This window comes from Pituophis catenifer, unplaced genomic scaffold (genome assembly GCF_029215685.1).
Source record: "Pituophis catenifer annectens isolate HBS135680 unplaced genomic scaffold, rPitCat1.0.hap2 SCAF_7, whole genome shotgun sequence".
In the NCBI taxonomy this organism is placed as follows: Eukaryota; Metazoa; Chordata; class Lepidosauria; order Squamata; family Colubridae; genus Pituophis; species Pituophis catenifer.
In genome coordinates, this window is record NW_027256887.1 from 79,630,982 (window position 1) to 79,649,611 (window position 18,630).

General features: G+C 44.5%; 1 protein-coding gene across 1 annotated transcript in view; it reads right to left on the reverse strand.

Moving 5' to 3' along the window:
* The window catches only part of LMO3 (LIM domain only 3), an 86,374-nt gene extending 75,690 nt beyond the window's left edge, over positions 1-10,684 (reverse strand). Inside the window, exon 1 of the mRNA XM_070947238.1 lies at positions 10,479-10,684. Coding sequence (XP_070803339.1) covers positions 10,479-10,684 — 206 coding nt within the window. The remainder of the gene's footprint in view (positions 1-10,478) is intronic.
* Between the last annotated feature and the right edge of the window lie 7,946 nt (positions 10,685-18,630).

Here is an 18,630-nt window from a genome sequence, read left to right on the forward strand (position 1 = left end):
CAGCCTGAAGACATTTAAGTTGGGAAGCGCACGAAAGGTTTGTTTCGATTTTCGTTTGTAATTAGATTCTTAGCTATTGTATACATTCCTCCTAATAAAAGTGTGAAAAGGCATTTGGAATTCAAATACCTCCTTCCTGAGATGACACCTATGAGTTTTTTTAAAGTGGGGGGAAAAAAAACCATCTTCAAGATAACACCTGGCCATTAGTCAGGGATAACAGATTGTATAGAAGTGGAAATATCGTACTTGTAAGAGGAATCGCTGCCAATCTGAATGACGGGGAAAAGATCAGCCCGTTAAACAAACATCCTTCATCTCCGAGGGGGAAAGATGTGTCAGTGCTAGTACAGTGGTTCATAAATTAAATATTGTGATGTCTACACACAGAAGGGAATTGCTGGTTTTCTGCAGAACACTCCTCTGCCTCTGTGTTTCTGACACTGGACTCAATATTTCTCTCTCTCTCTCTCTCTCTCTCTCTCCCTCTTTCTTTTTAACACTGTTTTAGACAGCTAAAATCTAGCCGGTCCCTTGTTTTTCTTATTGCCTAATTGTTTGTCATCTACCACAACCTGGCTCTGTGTCCAGAGATGCTGGGACAATCACTTGCAGAATTTCTAGCCGTGAAATTGAGGAATTGGAGCAGTTGTGTCAACCCGCATAGAGAAGTCAAGTGGCAAACTACCGTATTTTTCGGAGTATAAGATGCACCTTTTTTCCCCCTAAAAGGGGGTGAAAATTTAGGTGCGTCTTATACACCGAATATAGCCCCGCCCACCCTTTGGCCTCTGCCTCGCAGCAGTTACCTCCTTGCAAGCAAACAGCAAGAAAAAACAGCTCCTTTCAGCACAGCCTAATTAGCACAAGTTGATTGGATCGGCCTCCCGACTCTCAGCTGATTTGCTCTCAGCTGTTTTGCGCAGGGCTCTGCTGCTTGCTGCAAAGAGGTAAATTGCTGGAGCAGATTTTTTTTTCCTCTTGTGCTAATCAAGCTATGCTGAAAACGAAAATGAAAGTGAAGCAGGCTATTTGCTACAACGAGGCAAAATTGCTCAGAGGCAGAGGGAGATTTCTTTTCTTCTTTTCCTCACCAAAAAAGGTAGGTGCGTCTTATACTATGAAAAATACCGTAGCTCATCAGCGTTTCAATTCTGTCCTTTCTGTGAACAGCTGAAAAGGTAATGTTGGGATTTGCCAATAATCTTCTGCAATGCATCAGCAATCTAAGGTAGATAGGAAAGCAATAGGTAGTCCTCAACTTACAACTGGTCACTTAGTCAATATTTGAAGTTACAACGAATCCCCTCGGGAGTATTAATGACTCCGTTCTGAAGTTCTGACGACCGTACAACCAGCCTGCATGTACGGCCGTATGCAGTGACTCATGGTCATGTGACTTAGTTTTATGACAAGTTTTACAGACAAACAAACCCATCATTTACTTCCTGTTTTCAGCAAAACTGGTCCATTGATTCACTTAATGACTGTGGCCTTTGCTTAAGAACCACTGCACAAAAGTAAAATCAGGTCAGATGGGTGAACCCATTTCACAACCATTACAACTTACAACTGGGATGGGCAGGCTCCATTATGGTCATATGGCCGAGGACTACCCATACCTTACTAGAAACAGTTCCCACCTATAAAATTTAAGATCCCGTTTTTGTACAAATTCGCAGCCGATAAATATGTCTTGCTGAATGCTATTAGCCTTCCTCTTTATTGCATCCATTCCGGTACACATCTTTAAAAAATTCTAATTCTTAGTATATCGAGTAAGACATATTAGCTTAAAAAAAAAAGATTTGGGGGGGGCAATGACTCCCCATCCTTGATGTCTAAAATTGCACAACACACAAGGAAAAAGGGAAGGGGAAGAAAAGAGAGGGAAGAACAGGCGAGGGCAGGAAACATGTTCTAAAATTGCAGCTCTTTCAAACGGCTCACTTGGAGAAACAGAGATATCAGAGGTTTTGGCTGTCACTAAATGACAACCGAGGAGGAAGAGGGAAAACTACCCTGCCGTTGGTGTCCACAGCTCTGGCTGCTTTTATCAAAACGACAAAAACAGTGTCATGTTATAAATACTGCCCCTTTTTCAATGGTGTGCAATATCGCTATGCAAAGAGCCACGGCTTATATTACAACAGCGTGATGCTGTTTTTTTCATCAGATGAACCTATTTGACTCTTTCGTAGTCATCAAAGATCCCACCTCTCACCAGAGGGTAAAATAGATTAAAAAAAAAAAAAAGAGGGGGAATTGCCTTCTGGTAGGACTTGAAGCAGAACACCATTTCCTCTCAAAGCACAGCCACCCTACGTGTTAATAGCAACACAGTTTAAACATCATCTGCAACAACTATCTTTAAGCATCCCAGAAGATGCTTAAAACAAAAGAATAGATTCCTTAAAAGCCTATGAAAGGGGTGCAGGTAGTCCTTGGCTTAGGACCGTTCAAAATTATGACAGCGTTTTAAAAAAACGCTGATTTATGACTGATCCTCATACTTATGACCATTGCAGTGTCCCGACGTGTCACACGATCAAAATTCAAGCACGTGGCAATTGGCATGTCTTTATGATGGTTGCAGTGCCTTGAGGTTACAAGACACTGATTTGACATGGATCTGTGACAGTGGGTGATAGTCAGCCGGTTATATCTGGTTCGGGCAAACTGGTAGTGGCGGTCTCGGGAGGCTCCGCCCATCCACCCAGACGTCATCATGTCCCATTTTTGATGCTCTGTGCATGCTCACGCGTGCTCACATTTGCGAACCGGGAGCAAAGGTAAGTGAATACCACCCCTGATCTGTGATCTTACCACCTGTCTTACAACCATTTTTTTTTTTAAAAATTGATTTATATGCCGCCCTTCTCCGGAGACTCAGGGCGGCTTACAATGCGTTAAGCAATAGCCTTCATACTTTTGTATATTTATACAAAGTCAGCTTATTGCCCTCACAAACTGGGTCCTCAATTTACCTACCTTAGAAAGTATGGAAGGCTGAGTCAACCTTGAGCCTGGCGAGATTCGATCTTACTTTAATTGCAGACAGCTGGTGTTAAATTACAGTGCTCTGTCTGTTGAGCTAGCCAGGCTCCTTAGCAAAGTGCCCAAATTAGCAAAGCACTAAGACTTATATACCGCTTTACCGACCTCTCTAAGCAGCTTACACAGTCAGCTTATTGCCCCGCCAACAATCCGGGTCCTCATTTTACCGACCTCGGAAGGATGGAAGGCTGAGTCAACCTGTGAGAATCGAACTGGTGACGGTTGGCAGAATTAGCCTGCAATACTGCATTCTAACCACTGCGCCACTATGGCTCTTGAAATAAAGCCAATGGGGGAAGATGGATTTGCTTAACAACCATGTGATTCACTTAACAACCACTGCAAAATTGGCTGTAAAATTGGGTGTGACTCACTTAATGGCTACCAGAAATTTTAGGCCCGAATGTGGTGGCAAGTTAAAGACTGCCTGTACCTTGAAGCCACAACTTAACCTGAATCTGTTCATCAGTAGATGTAATTTATCCTTCAGATCCATATCAAATCAGTGACTCAGTAGGAAAGCTTATTTGCCTACAAAAGGGAACAACACATTTAATGACCTCCAAAATTAGCATTAAAAATGAGAGCTTTAAAAAAAAATAAGAGGTTCATCGCATAGCTAAGTACATACGGATGTAATGAGGCAAATGACTATCTGCAATTACTTTAAGTGCAACAACTGGAAGTTTAACATAAATAGCACGTCTAAGCATAAGCAACAGGGTGGGGGAGGGGGGAGCTCCTTAGCTAGATGAGCCGCAGTGGCGCAGTGGTTACAGTGCAGTACTGCAGGTTACTTCTGCTGACTGCTGGCTGCCTGCAATTTGGCAGTTCGAATCTCACCAGGCTCAAAGTTGAGCCTCAGCCTTCCATCCTTCCGAGGTGGGTAAAATGAGGACCCAAATTGTTGAGGGCAATAGGCTGTAAACCGCTTAGAGAGCACTGTAAAGCGGTATATAAGTCTAAGTGCTATTGCTAGATCAGAAAATGGGAGAATGAGCCCACATATGAGGTATGTTAGCTGGTTTAATCTAGCGTAGTTTGACCTCACTAGAGACTACAGGTAGTCCTTGACTTACAAACAGATCATTTAGTGACCATACAAAGTTACAATATCATTGAAAAAAAAAGTGAACTTATGACCGTTTTTCACACTTACAACAGTTGCAGCATCCTCATAGTCACCTGATCAACATTTGAATGCTCGGCAAGTGGTTCATATTTATGACGGTCGCACTGTCCCGGGCTCAGGGAATGGGACAATTTGCCAGTCGACTTGCCGACTCACCATGGCCAACTCACCACAGCCAACACACTGTGGGGAAACTCACCATGGGACAACTTGCTGCGGGACAGTGTAACAATCCTATTTAATTATTTAAAATAAATAAATAAATATTTCAATTTTTGCCATTAAGGTTTTATTCTGTCCTCCCTTTTGCATCCTTTCTTTAATTATTCCATTTCTTTGTTATTAGTATAATTATTCCATTAGACCATTTCTTTGTTATTAGTATAACTCTTGTCCTGCAGTGACTTGTCCTGTGGCAAGATGGCCATAGTGAATTGTCATAGACCCAGGGGTGAAATGCTCCCGGCTTGGACCGGATCAGGCGATCCGGTAGCAATTGTAGCCGGTAGCTCGGAGAACCGGTAGCGATGGCGGCGCAAAGCTCCGCCCACCCGCCCGGGTGTCGTTACTTCCTGTTTTTAACCAGGAAGTAATGTGTTTTTTACCCTCTACGCATGTGCTGGTTTTGCGCATGTGCAGAAGGTCTACGCACACGGCATGTACACTTCTGAACCAGTAAGGAAGGTAAGTAGATTTCACCCCTGCATAGACCCCCGGGATCATGTGATCTCACCTTTTTTCAACCTTCTGACAAGCAAAGTCAAAGCCAGATTCACTTACAACCTTGTTACTAACTTAACAGAGTTAAGTACAGAGCCGCGGTGGCACAGTGGTTAGAGTGCAGTACTGCTGGCTACTTCTGCTGATCACTGGCTGCCAGCCGTTTGGCAGATCGAATCTCACCAGGCTCAAGGTTGGACTCAGCCTTCCATCCTTCCGAGGTCGGTAAAATGAGGACCCAGATTGTTGGGGGCAATATGCTGAGTCTGTAAACCGCTTAGAGAGGACTGTAAAAGCACTGTGAAGCGGTATGTAAGTCTAAGTGCTATTGCTAGTGCTATTAACAGGGATTCACTTAACAAGTGTGGCAAGAAAAGTTCTTAAAATAGAGCAAAATTCACTTAACAAATTCTCGCTTAGCAACGTAAACATTCGGGCTCAACTAAGGTCGTAAGTCGAGGATTACCTGTACTGCAATCTTTAGGCAAGTATTAACTGGGAGACCTCAAGACATTTATGGATTAGGACGGGGTGGGTTCTACTTATTTTTATTACTGGTTCGCAATGGGGCCGCACGCTTCCTGATGACGTCCGAGTCAGTAGGCAGAGCCTCCCGCCGGTTTTACTACTGGTTCTTGCGAACCAGTGCGAACCGGGGACAACCCACCACTGGATTAGGAGAGCCATTGCAGGCAGGGGTGTCTGACTTTGTGTTTGAAAGGTAAGGAGGATCCGGCCTATTTAACACTTGGGTGGGAGTCCATGTAGGAATACTAAAACACAAGGAAAGTGGTAAGCTACTTCCATACTTCCTGGGCAAGAATCTAGGCGGACGTGTCCATGAAATCATAGGAATCAAGCTTTTTTTTTTTTTGGCTCAAAACTTTTTTGATCCAAAATAACTACAGGTAGTCCTCGACTTACAATTCGGCCCAAAATTTCTGTTGTTAAGTGAGACATTTGTTAAGTGAGTTTTGCCCCGTTTCACGATCTCTCTGGCCACAGTGGTTAAGTGAATCACTGCTATTTTAAGTTAGTAATACGGTTGTTAAGTGAATCTGGTTTCCCTGTTGACTTTGCTTGTCAGAAGGTCGCAAAAGGTGATCACATGACCTTGGGATGCAGCAACAATCGTAAATATGAACCAGTTGCCAAGCATTTGAATTTTGATCCCATGGTCATGGGAATGCTGCAAAGGTCGTATCTGTGAAAAACGGTACTGAGTCACTTTTTTCAGTGCTGTTGTAACTTTGAATGGTCACTGTTGTTAAGTTGAGGACTACCTGTAGTAAACACAGGCCTGGCCCCAGGAGGACAAGGAATAATTCTCCCGTCACTCTTTATCTGACCCTGTTAATTGAAAATGCCAGGGCTTGAACCTGGGAATTTTTGTATGCAAAACATGCAGTCTACTTTGAATAACCGTCACTTTCCCCAGTGGAATTCCTAGGCAATTATTTCATTTTCTTTTAATGTTTCCCATGGGTTACAGAACAATCAAGTTGCTGTGCAATCCATTTGCTTCTTGGCTTACGAGCTCACTACAGACAGTTGGCGGGTGAATTTTCTAAAGCTCAACTTGGTTTTTCCCCCCAGAAATAATCAAAGGTGTTATGAAGAAATTGGTTGATCCTGGTACTTTTTTCCTAGCCCATCTGGGTTCCAAAAATTTTTCCATGTTTCAGTCTTTTAATTTAACTTTCTCTAAATTAATAAGGCTACCTATTTTCATTGTACTCAACAAATTAAAACAAAGACAGATAATAAGGCCGGGGGTGGGGTAGGTGAGAATACTGCGTCCTTTTCTCCTCAGCTTTTTTCTTATTCCAATAATGGAAGGGAATTCTTGAAGAACTACAGGTATTTATTTATTTATTGGTTCAATTTATACGCCGCCCTTCTCCAGAGACTCAGGGGGGCTTACAATGTGTTAAGCTTTTGTATATACCTGCTTAGTAGGGCTTTCGCTCCCCCCCCCCCCAAGCTGTGTTCTTTTTTATACAAAGTCAGCTTATTGCCCCCACAATCCGGGTCCTCATTTTACCTACCTCACAAGGATGGAAGGCTGAGTCAACCTTGAGCCTGGTGAGATTTGAACTTGCAGTAATTGCAGGCAGTTGGTGCTACTTAACAGCGCTGTGCCACCAAGGCTCTTGTAGTCCTTGACTTATGACCACAATGGAGCCCAACATTTCTTTTACAACCTTTCTTGCCACAGTTGTTAAGTGACTCACTGAGGGTGTTAAGGTAGTAACATGGATGCTAAGTGAATCCGGCCTCTCCACTGACTTTGCTTTTCAGAAGATTGGAAAAAGGGATCACATGACCCTGGGACACTGCAACCGTCATAAATATGAGTCAGTTGCCAAAGACTTGAATTTTGATCACGTGACTGTGAGGAGGCTGCAGAGGTTGTTAAGTGTGAAAAACGGTCATGAAACGGTCACTTTTTTCAGGGCCGTTGTAACGGTCAATGAATGAACTGTTGTAAGTTGAGGACTACCTGTATTACATCTGAGTTTATCAAATGGCCAAATGTGAGATGCAAAGAACCAGAAGAGACTTTAAGAAGTGACTGGACATTCACTTGTTTGAAATGGTATAGGATTTCCTGCTTGAGCAGGGGACTGGACTAGAAGACCTCCAAGGTCCCTTCCAGAATCTACTCTGATTCTGATTCATACAGAACGACACCATGAGCTGATCAGCAAAGTTTCTTGATTGCCACTCGCCTATAATCTTCTCAGACTAACTTCACTCTCTTGGGAGCAACCAGGTAAAGTTTCAAAGGATTTTTTTTCCGGGGGGGGGGGAGGCAGTGGGGGGAGGGGGATGCAAGTCTCTGTTGCTTCCACCTATGCAGTGATTCCAAGCTAGTTACCGTATTTTTCAGACTAGAAGATGCACCGGAGTATATGTTGTGGCCCACCAGCGGCCCGCAGCCGGCGCTCACGTCGGACAGCGAGGAGGCTGAAGAGGATGTGGTGCCAGAGGCAGAGACTCAGCCAGGGCCTTCAGAACCTCCAGAGGCTCCTTCAAGTGGAGAGAGCGAAGTGGAGGAGCCTCTCCTCAATGCTCGAGCACGCAGGGCTGCCAAAAGGCAGGAGTGACTACTCAGGAGGAGGAGGTCTACTCAAGAGAAGGGCTTGAGGATAATTGGCCACTCCCTTAGTCTATTTAAGTCACACACCGTTAGTAAGTTTCTTGCTGGAAACAACTTCTAATTATCAAATTATCATCAGAGCATTTTTGGAAAAAGTCTTATCGTATCTTGTTTTCTAGGCTGGTTGCCAACCTTTGCCGGACTTTGGTTTATTCTTGCTACTTAATAAATTTGATAAGGACCGTTGTTGTGTGTCAATATCCTCGGGAATCCGGAGCTGGGGCAGAACAGTATAAGACACACCAAGATTTCGAAGAGGAAAACAAGAAAAAAATAGTTTGGCCTCCGTGCGTCCCATTGTTGCCCTCCCCGGCCCCCAGGAGCACTCTGCAGGCCTCTCAAACCCTCTGCGCGTCCCGTTTTTGTGAAAAATGGCCCTGTTTTTGGCAAAAACGGGACGTGCAGGGTTTCGGGAGGCCAAAATTGGCTGTATTTGGTGTATAAAATGCACCATTTCCACCCTTTTTAGGGGGGGGGGAGTGTGTCTTATACTCCGAAAAGTACGGTAATATTGAACTCCATTCCTCACTCTAGCTGTATATTCCACCATACCAAGTTCTCCTGAAAAAGATCAATATATATATATTTTTGTGAAAGACTCATTCTCATCGGCATCTGCTTGAAGTTAGGAAGTGACCTTTTGAAACTTTTCACCAAAGTTCTGGACAAAAGAAATTTGCCTTGAAATTTCTTCAAAAGGAGGAATTGGGGAAACTCATCGATGGAATATGGGGTGTTGAAATTTATTTAATAGCAAGGTGTCCAAGAGGTATATATATGTATTTGTGTGACTTCTGGTAGTGGGAAAAGTACAGGACTATCTCTCTAGAAATTAGCAGCTTCTCAGTTTCTCATTTTTTCCATTCAGTTCTATGGAAAGATATCAGAACTCTCCCCCCCCCCCATGAAACTGTTTTTTTTTTTTTTAAAAAAAAAAAGAGAATTTCTGTGTCCACCACCACGGCAGCTATCTAGACAGCTGCAAACACATGTCAACCAAATTCACTTCTCTTACTACGTTCTCTCGAAAGAGGTCCCGATGTTTGCCTTAAACATTCCCATCTGAATGTTGAAAGCAAACATGCTGATTATGTGTTAGCATCTCTGACTGACACGTAAAATAATTTTGATGTGAACTGTCAGCTCTCAGCAGGATCAGCTGGGTAATAGCCAGCAATATCTGAAATGTTTGCATACAATATCACATACTTAAGCATCTCTGTATGAAATGTTGCACGAGTCTTAACAAGAAAGAATGAAGAACTGTTTCCCATTTGGAACTTTAAAATGTGCAAAGGGGATTGGATAAAATATCTCAAACTATTGCTGAAATTAAGAAGGTTTTTTTTTTATTGTCTTTGAGCTTGTTCGCCTATAACAAAGTGCGTTGGACAAATTCTAAAGATAAATGGCAAGGTCTCTGCTAACAATAATTGTCACCATCATTGCTTCAGAGATTTTATCATTGTTTCGTCTTTTGACGAAAATAAAACAGTTCATCCATGAATCCTCACAAGCTCTGAAAAAGACTTTTATAATCATCAGATTCAGAAAATAAGTCTGCATTCTGGCCCTGTGTGTTTTGTGGCTTGCCTCTTCTTCCTTGATATTCAAAATGCTGGCTGTCAACCACCGCACAGAAACGACTTTGTGGTTACACAATTTGAACAAAGGTGAGAGCGACACTTGACTGTTATTTAGGAAAATAAAATAAGCAGGTCAAGTCCTGTCAGGAACTCTTAATTCTAGCAACGTTCACTGCAGAAAACTCGGGGGGGGGGGGGGAAGAGAAGGAGGGTTGGGATCTGAGCCCAAGAATTATTACTTTTTAATTTACTGAATCAAGAATGTATTGATAGCAGTGTCCTGCAAAGCAAAGATCTGTGGCAAATTAGGAAAGGATTTTTTTCCCCTGACTGTTTTACCTGTCAACCTTCTCATCACCTACACCCTCGGTCTGCACTGGGAATAGTTTTATCATGTTCTTACTATTGGCTTAGAGGCAAAGGGAAAAACAGGAATCTGACAGATTTTTATGCAATTGTGTTAAACAGTTGCCTACAAACGTATTTTGTCACTAGTGTTAATAAAGACATGGCAGAACACACTGATATCAGCACAAAGCTACTTTAGCGCGTCTAAAAAAAAAATATCTCCCATTGAGTGGAATAGATGTGCGAAGGCATGGACTCAAATCAGTTTATAGACTATGCGCTACTCCCCCTGCTTGAAGCCACATTTGTATGCTTGCCATGGTGTATCCATGTGGCAAGGTATCCGTAGCAACAGTCAAAAATGGCCAGCTTCATTTGGGCTACACGGCATGCGGTGCAAGGGAAGGGAACCAAACAGGGATGATGAAAAAAAAAAAATTGCAATGGGTGCGCTGAAGAATGTCAGTCCTACCTCAGGTAGTCTCGGCGGCAGAGGATAAGGTTGGCTTTGGTGTACAAGGTAGAGCCCACTTCCCCCAAACGGCAGTCACAGCAGGCACATTTCAGGCAGTCCTCATGCCAGTATTTGTCCAGGGCCTTGAGGAGATACCTGTCCTTGATCTTACGGTTGCAGCCAGCACAACCTTTCGGTTTGGTGTCTGGCTGGACAGAGAGCATTTGTATACCTAAAACCAGAAGAAAGAAGAAAGGAGAATTTATTTGGGATATTCAGGATGGACCCATGACCCACAGAGGAATTCTGGTGGTCTTCCTTTGGTGTTCCTCAAAGTTTCTCCAGAGTACTTCCCTTCCCATTTTATTGGTAGTCATCTTCAGTGGCAGAAGAGCTCAACAAAGATTCTTAGATCAAAGACAGATCTGGCACCCGCTCCTTCCAGAGAAGTCCACCAAAGCACCTGAGAACAACAATCTCCTTATTTATTTATTTATTAGTTTGATTTATATGCCGCCCTTCTCCAGAGACTCAGGGCGGCTTACAATACTTTTAAGCAATAGCCTTCATACTTTTGTATATATCTGCTTAGTAGGGCTTTTGGCCTTCCCACTGTTGTTTCCTAAAAAGGTAAAGGTAAAGGTAAAGGTTCCCCTCGCACATATGTGCTAGTCATTCCCGACTCTAGGGGGCAGTGCTCATCTCTGTTTCAAAACCGAAGAGCCAGCGCTGTCCGAAGACGTCTCCGTGGTCATGTGGCTGGCATGACTAAATGCCAAAGGCGCACGGAGCATTGTTACCTTCCCACCAAAGGTGATCCCTATTTTTCTACTTGCATTTTTTATGTGCTTTCAAACTGCTAGGTTGGCAGAAGCTGGGACAAGTAACGGGAGCTCACCCTGTTATGCAGCACTAGGGATTCAAACCGCTGAACTGCCGACCTTTTGATCAACAAGCTCAGCGTCTTAGCCACTGAGCCCCCGCGTCCCTTTTGTTGATTCCTAGCATCTCCTAAATAGAGGTAGTCCTCAATTTACAACTATTCATTTAATGACCAGTCAGTTACAATGGCAGTGAAAAAAGTGACTTATGACTGTTTTTCTCACTTACGACCGTTGCAGCATCCCCATGGTGACGTGATCAAAATTTAGACACTTGACAACTGGTTCATATTGATGACAGTTATAGTGTCCCAGGCTTATGTGATCTTTTTTTTTTGCGACAAAAAATGGGGCTCCATTGTGGTCGTAAATGGAGCAAAAATTGAGCAAAAATGGGGCTCAATTGTGGTCATAAACATGTAGCAAAGTTCCATATTTCAGTTGTGACACATTTTCCTTCCTAAACATGGATTTGTCTAATCCTGGTTTAGAGTCATCAAAGTTGATGATCACTGCCAACTCTTGTGGCAATAAATCTCCTAAGTTAATTTTGTGCTCTATGACAAAAAGCTTCCTTCCTATTGTCCTTCCTGAAGGTATTATCCATAAATTTTCACCGGGTGACCCTGCCATTCTCGTACTACAAAATAAAGACTTTTCTTTATCCACTCTCTATACACTATGCATAGTTTTATATGTTCCTGTTTGATCTTGTAGCCAAAGTGCATCTAAGCAAATTTTAATAACAATCCTAAAAGGATACCGTGGTCTCCCATTTTACTTTTCCATGAGAGTAAATTTTATTTAAAGTAAGTGAACATTAAAATATTTGTGAGAATATGACATACATACAAGATCATACATACAACACATCATACAGCAGGACAAATATAAGCATATACCAGTTTTTAAACTGGGGCCAAATTAATATATATTCTTTTAATTGTTCTTAATGTTTGTATTGTATGTTTTTATCTGGCTGTACACCACCCTGAGTCCCTTGGGAGAAGGTGCGGTATATAAATTTGAAATAAAATAAAAATAAATAAATAAAATACCATATGATTTCTAAGAGGACCTAAATGTCTATAAATATTGCAAATTATGTACAAAAAAGGGAGAATCCTTTCTTTTTCCATTTCCATTTTTCTCTTTTTCTGCTTTTGGCATTTTAGTTTTTGTTAATTTTGTTCCATTCATCTTATTTTTCCTTTTATTAACATTATATATTATACATTGTTTTAACATTGTTGTAATATTTTTTAAATATTTGAATATTACATAATTCGCTTAAGACCAAAACCTCTATTGTACAACAAATACTTTGATGGGAGTCACAGTGTTTTTTTTTTCCAATCTCATATTCAACTCTGAATGAAAAAGCCAAATAATTCTAATGTTTTCAATATTATTATCCTACATTAGAATGGATAGAATAGCTTTTTTCCTCTTATCTGTTTTCAGTACATCTAAATAATAGAATGTTGGTAACCTTTAATTATATTATATAGGTAGTCCTCAACTTACAATTGAGCCCAAAACTTTCATTGCTAAGCAAGGAAGTTGTTAAATGAGTTTTGTTCCATTTTATGACCTTTTTGCCACAGTTGTAAAGTGAATCACTGTAGTTGTTAAATGAATCAATCAGTCATTAGGCAATTCTAACTTCCCCCATTGACTTTGCTTGTGGGAAGCTTTCTGGGAAGGTTACGGTGATCACATGACCCTGGGAAATGGCAACCATCATAAATACATGCCAGTTGCCAAGTGCCTGAATTTTGATCACGTAACCATGGGGATACTGCAACAATCGTAAATCACTTTTTTCCCCAGTGCCGCCTGTTGTTACTTCAAACGGTTGTAATTCAAGAACCACCTGTATAAATATGAAATTAGAAAAAAAAGAGAAAGAAGACTCCACAATTTAATTCCCTCGACTGTAGAATTCACTGTATTGCTTTAGGGCAGGGGTGTCAAACTCAAGGCCCGTGGCCCACATTGGCCCTTAGGGCCAATATCAAAGAACCGACCCGTTTTCAGCCTCCCTGGCCTCCAGCAGCACTCTGCCAGCCAGAAATGGGCCACGTGGAGACCCCGCAAGGCCCATTTTCAGCCACCCTGGCCTCCAGAAGCACTCTGCCGGCCAAAAATGGGCTGCACAGGGGTCTTGTGGGGTGCGTTTTCGGCCAGGAGAGTGCTGCTGAAACGATGGAGGCCAAAAATGAGGTGCCGGGTACGCCCCCCCCATGCCCCGTTTTGACCGGCAGGGTGCTGCAGGAGGCGTCCATTCCGGCTCACCATCCCCTCCCTGCCAGCTCGCGGCGGAGAACTACAATGCTGATCCAGCCCTCCAAGAAATCCAGTTTGACACCCCTGCTTTAGGGGAACCATTATTCTTCAGCACACTCTACCTTATGGGATTGTGGTCACAAGGTCACAACTTCCACAGAAAAGTATTAAATATGAAATTGGATTCATATACGACTCCGGATACGTGTGAGGTAACTTTTGAGGTAACACTTTAACTAGTAACGGAGGCTTACAACTCTCACCTCAGAACAGAGCAGAGAAACGCTCACTGACAGCTCTTTTATACCGGCTGTCAGTTTTAACCAACCAATCAGAAGTTGTAACATAACCAATCATTCCAACAGGGGGTTCGCGAGGGGAACGTGCTCAGTACATAACACCCCTACGCGCATGCGTAGTCTTGCAGGTGTTTTGGCCGCCGGCGTATTCGGCCAAAGCGTCGTGGCCCTTCCGGCTCTGCCCGTTCGTCTGCACCACCTACAATCCCGGTTCTCACGGCTCGCTGGTTGGGACTGTCGGCCGCGGTGGAAGGTATGGGCCCTGTTTGTTCCTTTAATGGGGTGTTTTGCGTATCTGGATCCGCTGCTTCAACCCTAGGATATGTTATGGTATCTGTGTCGTCCCTTGGAACTTCTGACCTATTCTGAGTGTGCGCATGTGTCTGGTTTGGGCTCCGATGTTCCGTAGCCTCAGTAGTTAAACCTAAGCCTTCTGGGTTTGTAGTTGTGACATCCCTTTCCCCCCTAACTCTAGTGTCACCCGGGGCCCTTCTCCTACGTATTTGGTCTAGGTGTCGTCTCCAGACCCTTCCGTCTCCCATGACAAGCTTGTACGAGCACGGGCCCGTCTCAGATAATATGGAGCCCGGTAACCAGAGGGGAAGGCCAGTGTAGTTACGGGCATAAACTAAGTCCCCTGGACGAAACCCACGGTGGGCACTGAATGAATCTAGCGGTTGGCTAGGGGTGTAGTTGGGATGTAGTCTGTCGAGCACTGTTCGTAGCCGGCGGCCCATAAGGAGTTCCGCCGGACTACGGTTAGTAAGGGGGCATGGGGTAGAATGCTGGACAAGTAAATATTCAGAAATCCGGGAAGCCCAATTCTTAGTGTCCATGCGGCCCAATGCCTCCTTGGTGGATCGCACGGCCCGTTCCGCCAAACCATTACTAGAAGGGTGGTAAGGCAAAATAAGACAGTGTCGGATTCCTAACCCTGCTAAAAATCTTTCAAAATCAGATGCTGTCAGCTGAGGGCCATTGTCAGAAACTAGCTCATCAGGAAGGCCATGAGTGGCAAATAGGGAGCGTAAAACTCGTATTAGCGCCTCAGTGGAGGTGGATGACATAGGAACTACCTCGACCCATTTAGAGAAAGCATCTACAAGGATCAACAACATCTGTCCTTGGAGTGGCCCCGCAAAATCAATATGCACGCGGGTCCACGGCCCCCGGGGCTCCTCCCACACTCTGGGTGGTCCTCGAGGTGGCATTGGCCGGGATTCTTGACACTGAGGGCAGGTAGATACCCAGGAGTTTATGGAGTCGTCCAATTTAGGCCACCAGAGATATGCACGCGCCAAGGCCTTCATCCGCACAATACCCGGATGGCCTGCATGCAACATAGTAAGGATGGATTTTCGTAGCGGGGCAGGGACTACTACCCGATGACCCCACAGGAGACAACCTCCTTGTACTGCTAATTCAGATTTGCGGAAAGCATATGGCTTCCAAATGGAGTCCACTTCCCCAGGGGGCCACCCACGGAGGACCCATCCCAGGACCGTAGCTATCTCGTGGTCGCGACAGGAGACCCTAGCAATCTCTGAAGCTGTAACAGGTAGGGGGGATTCATCAATAAGGAGGACCTCAGAGACAGGAGCAGGGTCACAGAGGAACGTTTTCAAGGGGCAACGGCTTAAAGCATCAGCATGTGCTAGATGCTTGCCAGGGACGTAAGTCAGGGAATAATTATATGCAGAAAGAAAAACAGACCAACGGGTAAGCCGGGGTGACAGAATGTGAGGTGATTGACGGTCCCCAGATAAAATACCCAACAGCGGCTTATGGTCCGATACAAGAGTAAAATGTCGACCATACAAATAGTCGTGGAACCGTTTAACACCAGCGACCAAAGCTAAAGCTTCCTTGTCCAACTGAGAGTAGTTCCTCTCAGCGGGGGCTAGCGTACGCGAAAAGAAAGCCACAGGGGCCTCCTTGCCATTAGGAAAAACATGACTAAGGACAGCACCCACCCCATAAGGCGAGGCGTCACATACGAGTACCAAAGGCAGAGCTTCAGAATATTGCATTAGAACAGAGTTGGAAACAAGCAAACGTTTGACAGCGGCGAAAGCGGATGCTGCCTTCGCATCCCAGGACCAGGTGGACCTCCTGTCAAGGAGTCGATGGAGAGGCTCAGCGACAGACGCCTTGTGTGGCAAAAAAACGGCGTAGAAATTCAGCAGCCCTAGAAAAGCTTGTAGTTCAGACTTGGAGGTCGGGGCCGGCGCTTCCAGGATCGCCTTTGTTTTCGCGGGGGTCGGGTGTATGCCTTGGTTGTTGATCAGGAAACCCAGGAATTCTACCTCTGGAACGGCTACCAGGCATTTATCTTTCTTGACTGTGAGGCCAGAATTACGAAAAGTAGCGAGGACGCGACGTAGTCGTGACATCAATTGCGGAATCGAGTTGGCCGAAATAAGAACGTCGTCAAAATACGGGGTGACCCCGGGGATGCCATGGAGTAAACGTTCCATTAGACTTTGAAAAATCCCCGGGGCTACAGATACTCCAAATTGTAAACGGTGGCAATGAAAAGCCCCGCGGTGGGTAACAATTGTCTGTGCCTCGGCCGTCTGGGTATCCACAGGTAATTGTTGATACGCTTGGGAGAGATCAAGTTTTGCAAAGACTGAACCCCGTCCTAAAGAATGTAGCAAGTGTTGAACAACTGGGACGGGATAAGCATGGTCTTGTAGGGCGTGATTTATGGTTGCACGATAGTCGGCGCAGATGCGAATTGCTCCGTTTGCTTTGATCGCAATAACCGTGGGGGTCTCCCAACGTGCATGATCCACTGGTTCCAAGATACCTTGTTGGATGAGCTTATCTAATTCAGCGTCAACTTGAGGCCGTAAGGCAAAAGGAACCCTGCGTGGTTTGAGGCGTCTAGGTGGAACAGCAGGGTTTAGACTGAAGGATACAGGTGTTCCCTTGTATTTGCCCAATTGATCAGTGAAAACGGAGGGAAATTCTTTAATTAATGCATCCAGCTCTGAGGAGTGGATGGAGTGTATGCCATGAATTGTAAGTCCCAGAGCTGCAAACCAATTTAGTCCAAGTAAACTCGGAAGGGGTCCATCTACGATAACAAGAGATAACCGACCCTTGAAATCTTTGAATTTTACATTAAATGTCCCTGTTCCTAGGACTGGTATCAGAGCGCCCTGGTAATCCTTTAGAAGGAGGGTGCACGGTTCTAATTGCCTCTTGGACAGCTTTGGTGCGAGCCTTTTAATGGTGCTCCATGAAACTATAGACGTGGCTGAGCCCGTGTCCACTTCCATCTGACACGGGCGGCCTTCAATGTATATGGTCAAGGTGATTTTCGAAGTTCCCGCGTCTGTGGGCGGCGTCACTTTATTGACAGCGGAGAACCCCCTCTGTGGCCACGCATGCGTAGCTGGCGGCCCGGGCCGACGTTGTGTATTCCCCTCAGTAGCGGGTTTAGCGTACTTTGACTGCGGCTGCGCAGAACGGCACACTCTTGCGATATGTCCCCGGCGTCCGCAGCGTCTGCATATGGCCTCTTTGAATTTACAAGTAGCTCGTGTATGGTTACCCCCACAACTAAAACATTCAATATATCTGTTCGGCATGTTTCTAGGGCCCGTGGCTCTACCCTTAGTCTCTTGGATGCGGCAAATTTCAACCTCTTCTTCCGGGTCGGAAAATGGCTCAGCTGTGATCTCGTTAGTGGAGCACGGTTCCTTCTCGGCTTGAGAAGAGTTTTGGCCGCGGGGTAATTCGGCGATGGATAATGCGGCTAGTTCGGCAGCGCATGCCTCATCCAGTGCTGCCTGAAATGTTAACTCGTGGTTGGCAATCATTCGCTGTTTAAGATTCTGATCGCGTACCCCGCTCACTAAACGATCAAGCAAATAGTCCTCAAGGTTTACGAATTCACAGTGACGGGCAGCCTTATGAAGCGCTGCCACATACTGATTGATTGACTCTCCCGGGGCTTGGTCACGGTGATAAAAGTGTTGGCGCCGGGCTATTCGCGAGGGTGCCGGTGCGTAATGTCTCTTTAGTTTGCCCATAAAGTCCTCCCATGACCCGGAGTGTATGGATTGCGGCGCCATTAGGGTCATAGCCGTGTCGAAAATTTCGGGGCCACAGAAACTCAGGAAGTAAGCCCTTTTCCTCTCCGGTGATAAATTTGTGTACTCGTTAGCTATCAGGAAACATTCAAAACGGGCTACATATGCGTCCCAAGTCTCCTTTTCTTGATTAAACGGAGGGAAATTTTGCGCTGCTGCCATGGTGTCTTGTTTCACTTTTACCTTCGCTGTCTTATCGCGGTGCCTTTCTTACAGGGCCGACGATCCCACCTTCGTCGCCAGTATTAAATATGAAATTGGATTCATATACGACTCCGGATACGTGTGAGGTAACTTTTGAGGTAACACTTTATTTTAACTAGTAACGGAGGCTTACAACTCTCACCTCAGAACAGAGCAGAGAAACGCTCACTGACAGCTCTTTTATACCGGCTGTCAGTTTTAACCAACCAATCAGAAGTTGTAACATAACCAATCATTCCAACAGGGGGTTCGCGAGGGGAACGTGCTCAGTACATAACAAAAAGGAAAAATAGATGCAACAGGTAAAATAAAATAAAGAGATTCATATACTATCTCCACTACACATGTGACCTTAATGTTTAAAGCTGTTCACCGTGATCACCTGAACTCTCAA